This window comes from Semicossyphus pulcher, unplaced genomic scaffold (assembly GCF_022749685.1).
Source record: "Semicossyphus pulcher isolate SPU_LCO1_2020_fin unplaced genomic scaffold, fSemPul1.0.p SCAF_13, whole genome shotgun sequence".
Taxonomy (NCBI): domain Eukaryota; kingdom Metazoa; phylum Chordata; class Actinopteri; order Labriformes; family Labridae; genus Semicossyphus; species Semicossyphus pulcher.
The window spans coordinates 15654172-15673689 of record NW_027211637.1 but is presented as its reverse complement, the minus strand read 5'-3'; the positions used below and the strand labels follow the sequence as shown (position 1 = coordinate 15673689).

The window sequence follows — 19518 nt, the reverse complement described above, 5'->3', positions numbered from 1 at the left end:
AGGTTTACTCAGTTTCATCCAACGTGCTACTAGTAAAAATGGCCAGGTTGAGTTAACCAAGCTATGATTCAGGCACCATTTTAGAGCAGCTCATCGATCAGGCTCCATGAAATATTAATGCAGGCCTCCCACCAGTCAGCCAACCAGCAGAGAGGCTGGCTGGTCCCACTGAAACAAACTGCAGATCCACTTAAGGAGAGGAGAGAAAGAGAGATAAAGGAGAAGACAGGGAACATGTGTGTGTGAAGAAATGAGAATTGCACGGATACAGGGAAGCAGCAGGGGGGTTTGAGAGTGTTTTTTTTTCTCCTTTCAACTCTGAATCGGCTATAAAAGAGCTGCCAATTATGGTCCCAAAAATAACACCTCTCTGGGAGCTGCGGAAAGAAACAGAAGAGATTCTTAATAGGTAAATCGTTTAACAAAAAAAAAAGATTGCCACTCACCAGATTTCCCACAGACAGCATGTCTTCAAAGTCGGGGGTCATGGGGTAGTGCTCCATCGCCATGAAGAGGGTGTTGAGGACGATACAGATGGTGATGGCTAAGTCCACGAAGGGGTCCATGACAATCAGGTTCATAATCTCCTTGATCTTAATCCACTTAGGGTCGCACTCCCAGATCAGGAATGTGTTAGAAAACTTATACCAGCATGGTGGACACTTGCGCTGAGACTCCTCCAATTCTGAAGACATAGCGCGGATCAAACGTCAAAAACAAACATAATGGCGTGCTTGAGAATACCGCATGCAATGGTATCAAATGATAGAAAAAATTGTATGCATTGTATGTATCTGGTACTGTTGGATATGCAAAGCAGATAAGCAGGAAATTCATGTCAAACTAATCAACCAATGAGAGCAGCCCTAGTTAAAGAATAATGAGAGCAGGTTAAATAGCTGGGTTAAAGTGGCAGTACCCTCCACTAGTGTGTTGGTAATGACGCTCATGACACTGTTGGCCCGCTCTTTCCGCCCAAAGGAGGTATTGAGCTGGTCCACAGACACCATCAGGGAGCCCGACAGCTTCTTCTTCACCTCAACCTCAGTAGTCGGCTGTCAGGAGGAGAGGAAGAATCAAGCACCCATGGAGAGGACATGAACACCATCCCACATCACCACCGGTGGCCGGCGGAGGGAAGTGCACAACAGCATTGGCAGGAAAAAAGTAGTCGAGGATCAGATTTTCTTTAGGTAGGGGCAGGTCATGTTTCATTCTTTTCTATCTCAATGCTGGTTTCAAGGAGGATGTGTGTATGCTGTAAATGCATGCAGGTCTCAGCCAAAGTGGGAGCAGTGGTCTAGGGCTACTTGACCTAATTGTGTTTGAATGTAATTAGCTCATCCAGATTAAATAATAGATGGGTTGTGAGATATTGTGCAAGGAGAACTGCTTTTGCATGAATGCATTTTCAGTCCTGTCATGCAATAATGGAGGCTTTGCTGCCATTGCAATATAATCATTAGGTTATTTTACAACATGTCTCCCAAATCTGGCCATTTTTAATGTTACTTGCAAATTGAGGCTACCGTATCTTCCTACTTTGAAACCATACAACTTATATTGCAACCATCAAGTCAAGAGCATTGTAAAGATCATATGGAGGCAGGTAGTTCAGATCAGTCCAGTTGTCATGCATGAGCATGCTCCAAGTCAAAGAGAAGGAGAGGAAATTACAGACATCATAGCCATTGTTCTACTCAACTATGTCATGCTTGTTCTAATTTAGGGATTAAATCTACCATGCTAACTAAGATGAGACACAACTAATTCACTACTGTTGACCAGGGAGAGTTTGGAAAACAGAAAAATGTAAAGACAGACAAGGACGGCAGCCCTCCTTTTTCCTTCAGTTACATTATTAAGGCCTGATAGGTTGGCGTGTGTTACATGTGTGTCTGCTTTAGGTTAATAACAGTGTAATAGGGAAGCAGATTAAAATGTCTGTGGCTCTATAATGCTGGTCCCCTCTGTTTCCTCCGCCTCCTACTGTAGATCTACCCACACAGGCTAGCAGAGGACCTGGATGCCTGGAGGAGGAACACATCAACACACTGGAGCATGTTAACTCATCATTATATGCTGTTTGTTAACACAAAATGGTGTTTAATTACTAGAGTGTGTGAAAAAGGAACTTCCCAAAGATGAACTTGTGCATTAAATATTAATCAAGCTTGGATAAATTTCCCAAAATCTTATGGGCAGATGGGGATGCAGAGGAACTATAGTATCAGTCTGTTTGATTAGTGCCTGTATGATAGTTTGAGTATGGTGCATGTATGAATATTTTGATATGAACATTCAAAACATTGCATTCATTGTTCAAATCAAACAACAAAATTGCCTGGAAGTCACTGATAGACCCAGTTTTACTAACCTATCAAATACAGGGTTGGCTATAATATATTCTCTATTCAATTAGTTTTTGTCTCCATCCTTTGCCTACTGTTGGAGGGCAGCATACACTGCAGGGGCTGGGGGAGGGGAGGCGCGAGCGCTTAGCCAAGAGATACATACGAACTTGCAAAGATGACAGAGTAGAGGATAGAGAGCAGGAAAGAAAAGGAACGGGCGAAAGGGGGGCCATGCCTAGATAGGTCTACTCATTGACTTCCTTACACTGTCGTCAGTAGCTGCCTTATCTATTTTCACCTCAGGCAGAAGGCGTCCACCAGGCCCAGGGCCGATGAGCGACACCACGCCGTTGCAATCCACCGTGCTGTTCCTCTTCCCGTGATAGCCGCTGTAGCTGCTCCGCCGATACGGGCTGAACAGGGAACCGCGGCGCTCCTCGCACTCCTCGACCGTGCTGTGTTCGTCGTCTGCAAACTCGTTCTCCGAGCCCACGTCCTTGCCGCGGCCCTTGAAACTGAAGATGCTGCTCTTGCTGTTGTGGCGGGATAGGAAAGGTGACCCGGGTATGCTGAGGAGAGACTGGAGGAGAGGAGGTAGAGGAAATCTGCGTGAGTGATGTAGCCCAGGGTGTTTCCGAATTACTTCTGATTGCACCATCATTTTTATGCTGTTTGTCATCGGTTCTGGAGGTCATGATGAAAGGCAACATCTGTGGGGTGTAGGAACATTAATGCAACCAGGACACTTTTCCCTGAGGAGTCGCACTCTGCTGGAGATATCATGTGACTAAATAAACAAGAGGGAAATACATAATTAGGTCAGTGATATCCAACACTGTCAAGGTCACACACACACAGGACAGAGATACAGGAAGCTGAAACAACTTAAGAGGACCATGAGTCATGACAACATAAATCTTGGCTGCTGCAGGTATTGATCCGAATATCATTACAGCTTCACACACTTTTTACAGCCCTCGGTCTGTGCAGAGGGTGAACGTAAAGAAAAAGGTGTTACATGAGGCCAGTGTGCCAAATGACAACATGACATAATGTAAACATTCTACGCGATTGAAAACTGTTTTAACAGACATGCAGCTCCCTCTCACATTGCAATGTTTTCATTTGATGTATGAGTGAGAGGGAGCAGTCCTTTCATCGTATCTATTTTAGTTCATATTTCAGAGCCACAGACAGATAGCAGAGGTCTACATAGCATTAGTCTTTTTTTTTTTACTTTACGGAAAATATAGATATGCATTGAATGAAGACGGTAGAATAAGAAGGTACAGAAGGTAACAAAGTGGCAATAGTGTCGGGTCTTTTAAAATGTTTGGGGGGTGCAGATAATCAGCTGGGGTGTTTGGGGTTCCTCCCCCTGAGTGACAAATTCTTTATATCTCGTAGTCTTATGCACCAATTAGTGGCAGAAATGTCATCTTTTATGCAAAGTAAAAACAAAATAAATGAAGATTAAGTTTGTCTGCCTCTTTCCCTTCCTCCCTGACTCAGTCCCTGGTATTTGTGGCAGTAAAGAGCTCTTACCTTGTTTTAATCGGTTAATAATCAAAATGTTTTTGTTTGTAATACTTCCTGCAAAATAATGTCTCTAATGGTAGGTCAGAACTTCTCTATAACACACTAACACACTGAGGTGTTTAAAAGACATTTCAAGACATCAGTGCACTGATTATTAATTAAATTGTACTTGAAAGCACTGCACTCGTCTGGCCACAGCGAGAGAGAGAGTTAGAGACAGCTGTCTCTTTATGAACGCCACAGGCGGAAAGTGCATCAGCAGATCTGCGTTTTAAAGTTTCAAATTTTTGATTATTAGACAAAATTATTGCTTCCAAGGTATGTCCGCAGCCATATCCTGCTATAAGCAACAGACACCTGTGTCAAATTCTATGCTGTTAAACACATAATAGGAGCCAGCGGTGCCAGAGTGAGGCCTAAACAAAGCTGCAGGATTGCTTCCTTTGAAACATTCATGTAATCGCTGTGAATAATTCAGGATCTGGACTTGTGCTTCTACATCTCAGGCCACGATATGTTCTTCTGAATGTGAGCACGTGCAACAACACAGTGTACAGTAGAAGCACTCTGAATGTGAATAAACCTCACCTGACAGTCCAAAACAATCTGCAGCCACACTATTCACCGACATCTGTACTGTACTCATGGAGATACACAATAGCTCTTTTCTGTTCTGAGGCTCTGGTAGAACAGTATTTTGTGTTCAATTATGATTGAGCTTCAATTGGCTTAAAGGGTCAATTTACCCAGCTACAAATAACTATATTATTCCACTTACCTCATGTGCTATCTGGACACGCACATTTTCACTTTTATCAGCCAAGATTTGGTCTGTGAGATGTCAGCCACCAATTACAAAGGAGGTAAGTATAATTTCACATGTGCTTTCAAAACATACACAGAAAAACCTCAACCAGGTTGTAAGACCATGATCTGCAGACTCAGAGGAATAACATTAAATGACCTCACATGACTGCACATCATCTCCTCTTTTTCCTTACCTGGTTCATAATGGAAGACTTTCGACCCAGGCGATTATCAGGGAAACGGAAGCGGCTCCTCTTACTGCCGTCGTCCGACTCTGACTTGACAAACTTCTCACTGTCGCCTTTCTCCTTCTCTTGCTCTTTCTGCCGCCACTTCTTCTTACGATTACGCCGCTCTTTGGCACTCTTGGAGCTGAGTTTCGACATCTCAGAGGAACTGCACGACAGTCGCCCTCCTCCATCGTCCTCCACCGCATCTTCTGAGACTGTGCCCGCAGAGGTTGCCATGGCTGCAGCCTGCGAAGTAACACGTGAATGAGTTGAGATGAACTATGATGCAAAATGTCAAAGGTGCAAATCCTGCAGTGGGCTGACCTGAGCATCTTCCTGCTGTTTCTTCAGCTGCTCCAGCATGGCCTTGAATTCCTCCTCCTTCTGCAGGGCCTCTTCCATGGTGGCCTGATTCTGCTCCTCGTAGGCCATGGCCACCACAGCCAGGATCAGATTCACCAAGTAGAAGGAACCCACAAAGATCACCAGCACAAAGAAGATCATGTAGGTTTTCCCTGCAGCCCTCAGGGTCTGTTGGGGGTGGGGGGACAGGGAATGGATGAAAGGAAAAAAGAGAAACTCATGACATCCGATACATAACCCTCAACCTCCCAGTAAAGCTCTGTGTTGACCTCATACTCATCTCTCACAATGACTCATCAGAAATAAACTGCTGTTGGTGGAGAAAAGAGAACAGGCAGATTTGTCTGATCTGAAATTCTGGGTGCAAAAATCAACTCAGCATAAAAGTTTGAGCCGTCCTCGGAGCAGTAGATTCAAACATAATACACTTCTAAATGTCTGATACTTATATCCTTTGTTCTTGGTCTGTACAGGAATGATCGTATACCCTGTGCACATTAAAGTTCATTAAGGTTGTGTTTTTCATTAAGTAGAGTCATGAGATATGTGTTTTGACCTACTTTGACATGCACACTATACCAGCGAGCGCACTTAGAGCGCAGTAGAGATGGAAAGTGAGGAGCTTGGAGCAGAAAAAATGAGAATATCCTGAACAAAAACTAGGAACTGCCCTCTTAAAGCTATATTTATTTTAATGGAGGTCTATTTGAGGCCTGTAATACATAGTAAAGGTGTATTCTTCCTTTCACAGAGGTTTTAAGAGATTCTTTGTGTAATCAAACTTTGGATTAAAGGGCTGTCAGCCCAGTTTCATCGCCCCTTTTAAAAGGCACAACTACTGTCGTCAGGGAGCAGAGCAAAAAGAAATGTCTTCATGGAAAGAGAAGTGAAATCCCTCTCACATTAATAATAAATGTATACGGCATGTAGTGCTGAGAAGTGAATATAACATTTCCAACAAAGAAACACAAAGTCTTTTGCATCAGTGTAATGAGTCAAAATCTTTGAGTTTTATAATGAGTAGGATTTTCCTAGAAAAAATAAAATATAGACTTTTACACATAAACATAAATAGAAATAAAACAAAAAATATAACATAAATCACGACTTATGGGCCTCTATACACGTGTGTTTGTGAGTGTGTGCAGACCCTTGTGAGACCCTTCCCTCTGCATCTATTCTGTTGTTTTGCTTTGCATGGGACGTTTTCAGGAGGGGCGCTGTTGTGGTTCCCTGAGCCAATCACAGCGTATAGGTGAGTGTGGGAGTGGTTCAAATTAGCAACTGGGCCCCATTCAGAGCGGCAAACATGGCGAAAGAGCGATGCAGAGCTGGCCTTCTTTCTGTTGGACAGGTAGGTGCCTCAAATGGGTTAGGGCAAGCTAACTGGCGGTTAGCATGCTAGCGCAAAGGTAACCGTGATGCTGTGGGTGTTAGCTCGGCCGGGTGGGCGTGTTCTCCCACAAGAGAGTGAGAGTGAGCTTCTGGTGACGAAGAGCCCAGGAGGAGGGGCCCAGTTTGAATGTGTTGTTGACAAACTGTTAGGAAAAATCCTACTTATTACACCTTTAAGCTCTGTGATGTCAATTTCATTCTTATCATTATTCCAAAGATACAGCACACTATAGCAGTGGAAGCATGTGGTTGGAGCTGAATTACAATGATGGGAACAAAAATAGAAGTATGAGTGCGATTTGCTCCCATCAGGTCCCATCTCCCTCATTGGCCATACTGTAACCCTGAGCCTTTAATATTTCATACTTCCTTCCTTCCTTCCACCTAGCCTCTGTATGTGGAGGCAGGCGGGTATCCACAGGCTTTGTGCAGAACAGGCTGACAGCCATGATGGACATAGCTTGGCAACAGTATGCAGATCAGGTGACCCAAAGTGGGAACAAGAGGAAACAATCCCAGCTGTAATTGGGCAAGAGGCGGGGTACATGCAAAATTATGTCGGATTAAAATATTAGATGACGTATTTAAAATTGAACTCTTATTTTGAAAAATATACTCTAGTTTAAGATCTAAAGCTCAAAGATATTAAACTTACAGTGATATTTATCAGAGTGAAGCAGACATTTACACACTTAAAGAAGATGGAACCCACAAATATTTGGTCATTTTGGCAAAAGGAACTAAATAAATCGATTGATTTTTGGTACAATATGCACGTCTACTGTTTATAGGCAGAAGTATTTAAGAGCATGTAAGTGTTGTATACGTCTCCTAAGAAACAAGCTATTAGCTTTACCAGCATGTAAAGATTTTCCCAGAAGTCCTGTGTCATGAGTCGGAAGAGAGCCAGAAAGGCCCAACCAAAGCTGTCAAAGCTGGTGTAGCCATAGTTTGGATTCCTCCCAGCTTTCATGCATGTGTAGCCCTCCGGGCAGCGGCTGAGGGGTGGTACAAGAGAGAGAGAGAGAGAAAGAGAGAGAGAGAGTGTGAGTACAGGGCACCCAGCCTGAAAATGACTCAGCACTATTTACTTAAAATGCAATCTGACTCTAGGCAGAACTAACAGCTACAGCAGGTCTTGATGCGATCAGCAGCATTTTGAGGAGGGCAGAAAAGGCAACTCACCCAGAGTCAGAGCTGTTCCCACAGAGAAGAGCATCCAGCTGGCCAGGGAGAAAGTAGAAATTGGCTGAAAAGGAAAAAACAAACAGCTATAATGAGTCACTTTGCTCACATTCTGTCGCAGCTACATCTGTTTATCCTGCAGTGGTCTGTAAATACGTTTGTTCAGTTTACATGTTCAGTTCAGTGCAGCTCATTTCAAACCAATTCCTTTTGTCTATCTATTGCCAAAATGCCATATTGTTTTGTCGTTCCAGCATATGGGCTGACTCATACCCCTACACTGCTGCCAGCTCACTGTAGGTGAAGCCCTGCCTCTACTTACTGTCGTTCATGATGTACTCGTTCCAGTCAAAGCCCTTGCTGCCGTTGGTCAGGTGGCTCTCAGTGATGTTGATTGGCCAGAACACACACTTGTGGCGCAGGTTGCCCATGAAGAGCTGGAGACCAATGAGGGCAAAGACGCTCAAGCAGAAGACAGTCAGGATCATCACATCCGAAAGCTTCTTCACAGACTGGATCAGGGCGCCCACAATGGTCTTCAGGCCTGGGGGGCAGCCACGCAAACACGTACACAAACCACAAAGGTGATACAGGAGATGCTGATGGTCCAGGTATATATTTTATATTCTATAACCTTTAAGGAATTTAATTTGGGAAAAATCCAGTTTTGACTGGATTTAGGTAAAAAACTAGAAGTGGCTTCAGTGTACATCTAACGATAAGAGGAACAAATTTCTATTGAATAGGTGAATTATCAATGTTATAATATGGTAACATGTTAATGTGATATTAAGATCATAACAAAGGGGGAATTATATGAAACTAAAACTGGAGCAGATTTTTTAAATTTAGACATAGGTAGTAATACATTTTGGACAAACATACAGGAAATCTCTAGAAACAAAACAACAGGAAATATATAGGAGCCTTCCCACTCTTTTCAGATCTATTCAGACGGCAAATATTGAATGTCACAAATATCAAATCAAAAGTCTAATTGGATTTTACCAGCTTAAATTTGCTTTGTTTTGCAGTTGCAAAATGAAGAAGAGGGGGAAGACTGCAGAAAAGTGAGAGGAAATCCATAAGGAATAGAGCACAGCAGCACAAATAGGGGCCATGAGAAGGACGTAGGCACAGGCAAGGGGGCTGGAAACCGCATGCAGGTCATTTAAACTCCAAGGCTGAACAGGAGCAATTCAATGCCAGCGCCAGTGTGGGCACTTTCTTGAACTGTCTTGTATAAGGCAAGCACTGACTCCCCATACCGTGACCCTGCAGTCTGTCTCATCCACACCTTCACTACAGACACAACCGGTTTACCTTCCGGTCAGGCCTCCTCTGGCAGCGTTCACGTGGTCCACGAGGAACTCTTACAGAGAAGCAGGATGACCCGTACCCCTTTTTTTCTATTTGTTTTCTACATGTACCAGCTGTACATGGTGCTTCTTCTTGTTAAATACGTTCTAAATTTAGACTTCACATTTGGCCAATCTTATTAAAAAAAGCTCAATTTGCTAGGCAGAGTCAATTAGTAAGAACAAAGAAATATTCTTCTCAAAAGAAAACAAGCTTTAGTATTTACAAAAACAGAACAAGATGTCAGCGAGAAAGATTATTTTATAAAGTAGGTCTATTTAAAATATCAATTATATTGCCAAAAACTTGTTTAGATCTTCTGAAATCTGCCCTAAACTTTATATGAAATATTTTAGCTGCACAATAAATTTACTTTTTCTCCACTCCAGTGCTACAGGCCTTGATGAATTATTGTTTCAGAATAGTTCGGCATTTTGGGAAACAAACTTTGATTGAATCCAACTCTTTTTTTAAGCCCTTAGAACATAAGCGTAAACATTGTTTTACAGTTTTACTGGTTATTACCAAACAGCAACCTCCAGGGCTGCAAAATAATGCAAAACTGCAGTTCTCTAAATAGCCACTTGAGGCTTTTGCCAAAAGTGAGTCAATTCCAATTGACCCCCTTGTTAAAATGCCCAACTCTACAGCAAAAACAAACATGTTCAAAGCTTGTACAAAACATAGTTCTGATTTCACTTCAATGGTTTCAGTTTTGTACGCTTGAGTGCCACCCACTGGTGTTTAATCGTTAATAATGGGGGCACACTTCCCAATAAGATGGGGGCGACGTCTACGGCTGGCTCCCTTTGTCATGGTTGTAACTCTTGATTTTCCTCGCTTTCGTTTGTAGACTGTTTGACTTCATCTGAGCGTCAAATTAGTTCCTTTTTCTTTGGATTTTCACTTATTGTTGAAGTTGTATCTGTAGTCATCCATCTTTTCATTGTTTGTTCAGCCATAGTAGATTACCGTTTCCTCGCAATGCTTACAGAAACCGGAAGTGCAGCCGCTTAGCTCCGCCTACCCTCTCTGGCAGACGAGCCACTCATGGGTGATGGAAAACTCGTCACTAACTGGGCGCCACTTGTGATTTTTTCTACGGATGTCGCCACAGACACCCAGTCCATAATAATACTACATACCGCAAATGCAAAGGCTTTCATCAGTGGGCCATGGGTTCAATCACCACTGTGTTACCTCATTCATTGATAGATAGTAAAAGACATTTCTTTAAATTAAAAAGCTTGAGGCTGTTACTTTAAGTACTTTTATACAGCCCTTGCATAATTAGTCCACCTAATTAGTAGGTGGACTTTGTTACCTTTGGACAGAACCAGCTGTTGTCTATTGTTTTCAGTCTCTATGCTAAGCTAAGCTAAGCTAACCACCTGCTTGCAGTACAGAGAATATGAATTACCATATCTTATGTCCCAAAATGTAAAACTATTTTTTGAAATACAGTTAAAATTAAACTATGATCACTTTACATTTTAATGACTTACTTCTTCACATTTCCGAAGAATGTGTAGTTATAAAAAGCTATCCACACTGGTTCTTTTGAGTGAGCACGACATCTGTTCAACATCCTCTATCAATAGATAGATAGATGTGGGGTCACTGTCACTCAAAAAGGTCAAGAGGTCATCCAACCATCCCATCTGTGTCCCAAACCTCTACAATGTGTGCACACCATCTCTTTTTCTGTGTGGTGTATCATTCAAGTAGGTCGTAAAAAAAAAAAGAGAGAAAAAAAAAATCAATAATCAAACTAAAAAACAAAAGAGGGCAAATCAAACTCTCAATGCCATTAGTCAGCCAAGCTCTCGGTATAGGCTTATATTGTAAAAGCAAGTGACTGAAAAGCATCATGCAGCATAAGAGATATGTTCACAAACTAGGCTTGGCAGTCTTCATATATAAATCGTAGGTGTTTTCGGGATCTCTCTAAGAGCTAAGACATTTCTCATCTGAACAGTGACGTATACAAAGTTTGTTTTTGATCCCAAAAACATGGAATCATCTTATTCCAATTCGATCACTACTCATTAATGTGATACAGAATTATTGCTTTGCTAATTTGACTCTTTTTGTAAAAGGACAACTAGTGGGATTCCTGACAAATTTGAAAAGCTTTATTGGATACTTAGCTAATTAATACCATGTATAATTACCTCATTTTTTATTACAATAACAATATTCTATCACTCATTTCTTTGCTTGGGAACAGGGATTTAACTTATTCTGAAAGCTGGTGAGAAAGGAGGGGGTTAAAGCTTCTTGTAAAGAGCAACACAGCTGCCTGGGATAGAGCCTCATAGTGAGATTGCTACTGGGGCAGAAGAGAGTGCAGACACTTTGGAGGGCCCTGGAGGAGACTGCAAAGCCTATCAAAAATGTATTAGTACCATTTTTGATAATTTTGGAGGAAAACAAAATCAAAAAATGGTTGTCTCCAATTCATTAGTTATTGCTTAAATCATAATTGTAATCATAATAATAGTGAGTAGAACAGAAAGGGTGAGAGGATCAGCCTTAGTGTTTAAACTGAGTCTCACCTGGAATGACAGAGATAGTTTTCAATGCTCGGAGAACTCTGAATGTTCTCAGCGCAGATACATTGCCCAGGTCCACAAACTCTGTTATATATCTGAAATAGGGGAAGGATCACACACAGAACAAACACGATGACAATAACCACACACGCCAAGAGCACAACACCACCGAACCAGGAGGAAACGACGCCACTCACAGAGCCTGTCCACTGAGGAGAAGGGTGGAAGGTAAAAGGAAAGAAAGACACATACACCTAACACCGACCCCGCCCCACCGTCCCCCGCCCCATCCTGTCTTACCTGGAATTACAGAAATAGTTTTCAATGCCCTCAACACCCTGAACGTGCGCAGAGCTGAGACATTGCCTAGGTTTACAAACTCTGTAATATACCTGCAGGATCAAACCACAGTTACAAAAGCTCGTTATTTACATGAAAAGATGAGGTGAAAGGGTAAAGTCACACACAGACGGGCCATGGGATGTGGATGTGTGGATGTATGTTGCATGTTGCTGATCATGTTGGGGTTTGTTTTGCTCATATACAGACAGGTAGATCTGCAGAATAAACTATCTGGTGAAATGTAGTCCATGTTCGGATACTGGGCCTTCAACTGAATGTTGCAGACTCCAGCAGATTGAGAGAGAAAATGTGAATAAGAGGGAGAGTTAGATAACAAGAGGAAGATAAATCTGATGAATGGGACTGAGGAGTAGTTATAGTCGGGGAGGCTGCAGAGTGTCAGATGGAAACCTTCAATTCCCAAAGAGAAAGACCAGAGAAGTCTCAGATCAGTGGAGGAAACACAGACGATGAGTAACCAGACAGGAAGAAAGACAAAAGTAAGAAAGGATGAACAATCTGTAGCACAGAAACCTCACTTTCTCTACCCTCCCACTTTAGCAAAACAATGTCAGCATTTTAGCACTTCGTCAGTATCATTTCATTTCAATATTCAGAGACAGTGTCAATCACAAAAAACAATACTTACGCCATCGAAATGACCATGAAATCCAGCCAGTTCCATGGATCTCTGAGGAAGGTAAACCCGTCTATACAGAATCCTCGTGCGCAGATTTTTACAAGAGACTCAAATGTATAAATCCCGGTGAATGTGTACCTGAAAGAAAAAGACGTTGACAGAATTAGTTCAGCCAGTTCACAGCACATTCATGTCTAAATGTCTGCACCCTTGTTAGCAGGAGATGACAAAGTGGACTGTAGGGCACAGAACGAATTTGGAATAATAGAGTCATTTAAATTGTTACATACATAGATTTTAACTAAGCAAGTGTGTTGTCTTTTATCATGTCAAAACATTGATGAATTTACATGATATTTTCTCTAGAGTTAGCAGTGCACTAGCCCCAGTATGTGTCTCCTATTAATTATTCTTACATTCATTAATCATTAATTTAGCTAAATCTGATTTTCTTTAACTGACATCATATTCTGACAAGACAAACAGTCTAAGGTCCCGATCAGACAGAACGCGTTTTAGCAGCTGGGGGCGCCGTTTATGCGTTGCTCAGCATCTCGCGTTTTATGTTTAATGTGTTTAGGAACGGTCTCTCACCCTCCATCAAAGCCAGATCAAGTGTCTTCTGCCTGTCCATTTTTTTATTCAGATATAACTAATCTATTGAACACAAAGTTAAGTATTTTAGCTAGCCAAAATAAATGGGAACAGATCTGTCAATTAGTTTGACAGCTAATGATTTGGTGGTTGCCTTAACAACAGTTTAAAAAAAAGGCCCATCGAGCTGCTCTTTTTTTAACTGTAGGCTTCAACAGAAAATGCAGTGCGGTGCGCCTCGTCGTTTTACAGCCTGCAAAACGCGCTCTGTCTGATCGGGACCTAAAGGAAGCTACAGTAAACAGTACTTGCTATGTCCGCATGCTAACATGCTTTCTCTTGTTACAATGTAAACATGCTGAAGTTAAGCATCTATTCTGACTGAGGGTACCATCCTGGTTGAGCATGTTAGCATGCTAACATTTGCTAATAATCTCTAAACACCGAGCACAGTTGAGCCTGATTGATTGACTGGACAAATTGAAATTCGGAAAATGAGTTGCTCAGCTCTGTGCTCCAAAGTTAGCATGCATTCATACTAAGAATAAATATAAAATGTGTACTTACTCTACTTGTTTTGACCACTCGGGAGGATCACTAAAGGTCATGAATATACAGTTGGTCAAAATAGTACACATAATGATCATGCTGAAAAGAGTGAGCAGCAGGTTAAGGAAAATATGGATTATAGAGGCAATAGCAAACATCATAATCATCAAAACTAATTGAAAATATAAAACACAGCAATAAACAAACCTACAGTACCGTTATGTATCTAATGTGATTTCTGTGGTTCAGTCAGCCTTAACAGCCCTCAGCATATAAAGGGTTAATGTCATAAAACCTACTTATAGCACTTAACAGAGGGAGGTTATGTGTGCTCACAACCACAACGGCCATTATTGTAATAATTAAATATTTAAATGGTATATATTTAGTGGAAAGACAAAACAAAAGCAAGCTGCAAGGCCTTCAGTGCAGAGAGGTCCACACAGAGAGGAAACAAAGAAACCTCAGAATCAGCTTAAAGGCAGCCAGAGGTCAGTAATAGCTGTGGTGTGTGGCAAAGAATGGAAGGAAATTAGGTAAACAAAGAGGCAGTATAATAATCAATACTGTTAATGGTAGCAAAGGGTTTAATTGTATTGTGGTGGAGGGTGGAGAAAGCAACTATCCTTATTACATCTTTGCTGTGTTTTAGTTTTTGTTCTGAGGACGTTTGAACAGAAATGGTCTGTAATATATTTATATATAGGTTACTAAGTCTTAACAAAAATGTATTTTAAAAATAAATTGTCGCTTTGAGAGATGTATTTTTTATATTCATAAGTAATTATTGGATTCAAACATGTGCTGGAACGATCTAATAACATACAGTTCATTGAGTTAATATGTGATTTACTGAGAAATTCAAAATCACATTGACATTAACGATACCACCTGCTATGTTAGCTGTTATTGCTATGTGACTCAAGTTGTGGCAGATTGTAGTAAAAGTATATTTGTCACCTTCATTTAAACAGTTGTTATTTCTAACATTAGCACTGGAGCTGAAATTAGATAATTGTTTGAAGTTGAGGACGACATATTTGTAAAATCTGGTGTCTCAAGGGTACATTTACCGCAACTAGCATCGCATCCAAATCTCAGACTCAACTGCTGACATTCAAGTAGCATTATAGGTAATGTAGAAACCATGTCTTAACAAGGAAGTCAAATGCTTGAAATAAAGAAATAAAAAAAGATTACATCTCTGGTTCTTTACATAAATTTTGATACCTTTTTCTTAAATTGATCTTTTTTTAATTGTCCGAATGTCTGACATTTTAAACATTGCACTGCCTTATCTTTAGAGTCCTCTATCAAAGTTGTGTCTGCGCATTGTAGCCTTTTTTGGGCTGCTGGTTGAAGCTCAAATATGTTCTAAATGATAGTGTTGTTATGTTGTTATTGCTCTTTGAAGGGAGCCAAGAGCCGTTCAAGAGAATGGCTCATCGTTCCTTTTTTTCCCTTTTTTTGGGGGGGGCGGAGGGTACTAGGTTTATCTGCGAAAGTTAATGATAGGGTAAGATTAGGATCAGATTCAAACCTAGATATCCCACCAATTTAATTTCAATTTGCATCTGTGGACTAGACAATTTATGGACTACAATAATTCATAATACAACTCTGTATGACTACAGAGATGTCATCAAAAAAACAACAAACTTGGCGGAGGCTTATAATGTTGCTCACCATCGACACTATGTTGGTGACATGATGCCGCTGCACGTGACCATGTGTAGCGGAGTTGCAGTTGAAAAAAGCTGCCTGTCATATTTTGGCTTAAAGGGGAGTGGATTTAAGGCAGGCAGTGAAATTTGGGCACAACTATGAAAATAACCTACGACTCGGTTCCCGTCGTTCGCTCCAAAGAGCCGTTCAAAAGAATTGGATGGTAAGCAAACGTCACAACACTAATAAATGCTGCGATTGGATAGTTGCTGGATGGGTTTCAGCATCCATCAGTGATTAGTGACAATTTTTAAATCAATAAGCTTTTTAACCTCCTATGAAAATGTTGCTTTGATCAGTTGCAGCTACTTGTCTAAACCAATTTCCTTCCACGTGTTGGGTCTTTATCTTACAGCTCTCTGCACTGAGAGGTTCAGCATTGAAATGGATTGATGGCACAGTGTTAAACCACAACAGGCTTATTTAGGACATCTCGCCTGGTTCACTGTTAAGGATGACTCATCATTTGTTCTCGCCTGCCTTTACAACGATAAAATGGCTACTGCGTGGTTCCATGTATGCTCATCTATGTGGGGGAAAAAGTCATTTTCTGAATTCTGACAGGCTTTTAGTTAACATACACATCGGTCCCAACAGTATCTCTGCTGTAGTCACAGTCACAGGAAACATCAATAGCAGTATGAGCAGAAAGACAGAACATATCATCATGAATAATACACAGGAACAGGAAACCTTTTTGTCCCTGCTGTTAAGACACCATTTGAAAGGATATGAATGTATCAAAATTTTAATAGCTATTCGCCTAAACAGATTTAAAGGACTTATGAAGTACAAGGCAGGTGTGGCACTAAAACGGAAGATTGTCTTCCCTTTATTTAGCACTATAAATGTCTGTGGAGAGAAGAAAGAGAGACAGAGAGGATTAATCAATTAACAGTCTGATAAGAATAAGCATATAATATCAGCAAATGCATAATAGTTAAGATAATTCAACAAAAAAAAGAGCTGAATTAAAGCTAATATTCCATCAAATTTCATTACAAAAACATACATCATTGACGTAGGTAGATAAAGTAGTAAAGATAATATGTGTATTTGCTCATAAAGTAGGAAGTTGCACATTTCTTTCTGTCAAATAAAATGAACCGAAACTCTTTCAAGCCGAGTGAAAATGGCTGCTAATGTTGGTATATTGTCCCAGTCACTCAGAGCCTTCCTGCACTTCGTGGCTTTGGTGGTTAACAGAAGGAAACGAGCAAAGCCGAGAGGGGCGGGCAAGCCTCTTTCTGTGGATAACCTCATAATTGTTTAAATAAAATATGTCGATTTGCATGAAACTTTAATGAGACTCTGCATTTGCACAAGTGATATGGGCCCTTGTGCTTTTAACAAGGCATCCCTCACTACATTAAGCCCTGCAGAGCCACTGAAGGCTATACACAGCGGAGTCAGAAGGGAGGACGAGCAGGAAGTTTGGGAGGGGAGACGTACAGTAAGAGACCTCATTGTGGTGACTGTATGTGGTCTGTGCACTCCCAGCAGAAATGAGGTGCACGTGTGAAATGTTGTGAACAGCAACATAAACATCTCAGGCGGAAACGTGGACCTGAAACAAAGAGCCTTTCTGCCCAGAGGACGAGACACAGTTCTGTCACATGGCCCACTGATGTAAACATTACTGAGATCCATCGACAAGCCAGCAGAGTTTAACATTAGAAAATCTTACTCTATTTACTATACTGGGTCAGAGCAGCAGCCTCTAATACTCTCATACAAACTGTAAACATTCACAGTGAGCACTACGGTCGGTCAGAAAAGCAAACATGAAAACATCCCACTTGCCAGTAGCGTGACATTTCTGTTAAATAAAACCAGTACACACATGTTGTGTGCAAATGCATCACCGATACACAGAGCCTAATGCACAAGCACGTGTGCACACAAACATGCATGCACAAGGATAAAAAATGAGCTTCCAAGGTTTTCATCTACACACACACACACACACACATGACTGCTATATGATGGGCGTCGTTTTTTGTAACGCATGACTAAATAGCTGCAAAGCTACTGAAAATTTCATAATCCAGAGCTGAGCAACGAGGAGAGCAGAGGAGAGGAAAGGCAGAAAACGGGGGAGATGACGAGCGAGAGAAGCAGGCAGGCAGGCAGGCAGCAACTGTGGCAGCAGCAGGCTGAGTAGAAGCAGGGTGGAGGGAGCCAGAGCGAGGGAGCTGGGCAGAAGACGAGAAGATGGGGGAGGGGGGATGGGCGGGAGACAGAGAGGGAGAGAGAGAGAGAGAGCGGCTTCAACCCAGAAGCTCCAGCCATCAGGCAAGGATGCATCTGCATGTATGGGGCGGCAGCTATTCAAACAGCCCCCTTCTTTCATCCCATGTGGTAAATGGTAAATGGACTGCGATTTATGGTCCCTTTAGCCAGAGAGCCTCAGAGGCTCAGCTGTCGTGCTAGCTGCTAACTTGCTCATGTATTCCATGTCATGCCTTTTCCCTGTTACGGCCATTTACATCCAAATAATGTGATTGCATTCTTTAATGAAACGCTGTTATCTTTTTGAGGGAAAACATTATTAATGTGCAATCAACGTGGAGAGATGCTGACACATTTATTGCTTCGTGTTTTTAAGATTAAATGCACCTGAAACAAGGTCCATCAGTAACTTTGGAGATGATATCACTGTTTATAATCATCTTTAATAAGCACCAAGTAGAACAAGCGGGCAGACGTTTCCTATTCTCTAATGCAAGTACGAAGGTGTAAAAAAAAATGACAACATCTCAAAAAGCTCGGCTTTCTGGTAAATATTGAATATTTAATGCTCCTTCAGGTCTTCCCCAGCTAAAACCATTTTTGTGAGTCTGCCTGAAGCGAGAAGGAGAACTAGTGCTCTCATGCATCCTTGCACATGTCGTCCATTTCGTCCCTGTCCTCACTTCCTCTCTGACTCCCTCCCTCGCTCTCTCTCTCTCGCACTCCTTGAAAATGATCTGTTTCACCGGCCTTGTACATTGAGGCTGAGCTCAACATGGCCTGGCCCCGGCTCAGCGTTTCACTGCCCTGCTCTGGCCGCCGGCTGGATGCTGCGTCATCACACAGCCAGCCTGCCTGCCTGCCTGCTTCTGCCTCAGCTATGACACTATTTGAAAGAGCCACAGCTGAAGATTTGTGATAAGGAAGATGAACAGCTTTCCTTTACGTTTATATGTCAACACCCGCCCCCGCCTCCCTGTGAGAAATGTATCCAGAACCGGCCTGCCGCCTCTCACTGACAAAGACATACAGAGCAACGTTCTTCCATCAAGGTCACCACCTGATCTGACGTCATGGCCGCTTGAGCTGCCAGATCCAAAGCAGCATCGGCTCCCTTTGGCATTGGAACGAGACTAGATCGAGGGCCATAATTAGATTTGCCTGAAGCTGAGAGCTGACAGCACTGCTGGTCGGAGCAGGCGAAGAGACGGGAAGCAAAACACAAGAAGCACAAAGTTGCCTGCATCTGTGGCAGTTACGCATGGACGTGTGTGGACAAAAAGAAAAGTGTTAGTGAGTCAATTCATCAACAGCCCCACGTATTGTGGACATGTTTTCCACGTGTCATCTGAATCGTGTCTCCTACTTGAGCACTGGACTGGTGCGTTACATAACAGACGGCGTGCATGGTGTAAAGACAGGGAGGTATGAAACAGAGACAGCCAGAGAGAACGAGCTCAGAGACAGACACACAATATCTGAACAAATCTGTTCAGCTAATGACGATGACTGAAAAAATGATCACGAGCTTGTTTTTTTTAGGTAGAGATGCTATAAGACGTGGATTGGCACTGACATATGCAACACTGTTGTGAAATGTTCAGCAGTATTTAAGATAAATGTGATTGGAGGAAAACCAGTTTGGATAA

The 19518-nt window shown here is 41.9% G+C and overlaps 1 protein-coding gene across 2 annotated transcripts in view; it reads right to left on the bottom strand.

The window, feature by feature from the left end:
* The window catches only part of scn8aa (sodium channel, voltage gated, type VIII, alpha subunit a), a 45700-nt gene that overhangs the window by 20597 nt on the left and 5585 nt on the right, over window positions 1–19518 (bottom strand). The window contains exons 3-14 of one of the 2 annotated variants that reach the window (XM_069659503.1): window positions 16371–16489; window positions 13931–14020; window positions 12779–12907; window positions 11791–11882; window positions 8196–8417; window positions 7874–7937; window positions 7545–7686; window positions 5255–5461; window positions 4895–5176; window positions 2653–2934; window positions 920–1055; window positions 447–685 (exon numbers count right to left, since the gene is read on the bottom strand). In XM_069659503.1, coding sequence (XP_069515604.1) covers window positions 447–685; window positions 920–1055; window positions 2653–2934; window positions 4895–5176; window positions 5255–5461; window positions 7545–7686; window positions 7874–7937; window positions 8196–8417; window positions 11791–11882; window positions 12779–12907; window positions 13931–14020; window positions 16371–16489 — 2004 coding nt within the window. Of the gene's footprint in view, window positions 1–446; window positions 686–919; window positions 1056–2652; window positions 2935–4894; window positions 5177–5254; window positions 5462–7544; window positions 7687–7873; window positions 7938–8195; window positions 8418–11790; window positions 11883–12778; window positions 12908–13930; window positions 14021–16370; window positions 16490–19518 lie in introns of those variants that run through there. The other variant, XM_069659502.1, reaches the window with a different exon arrangement.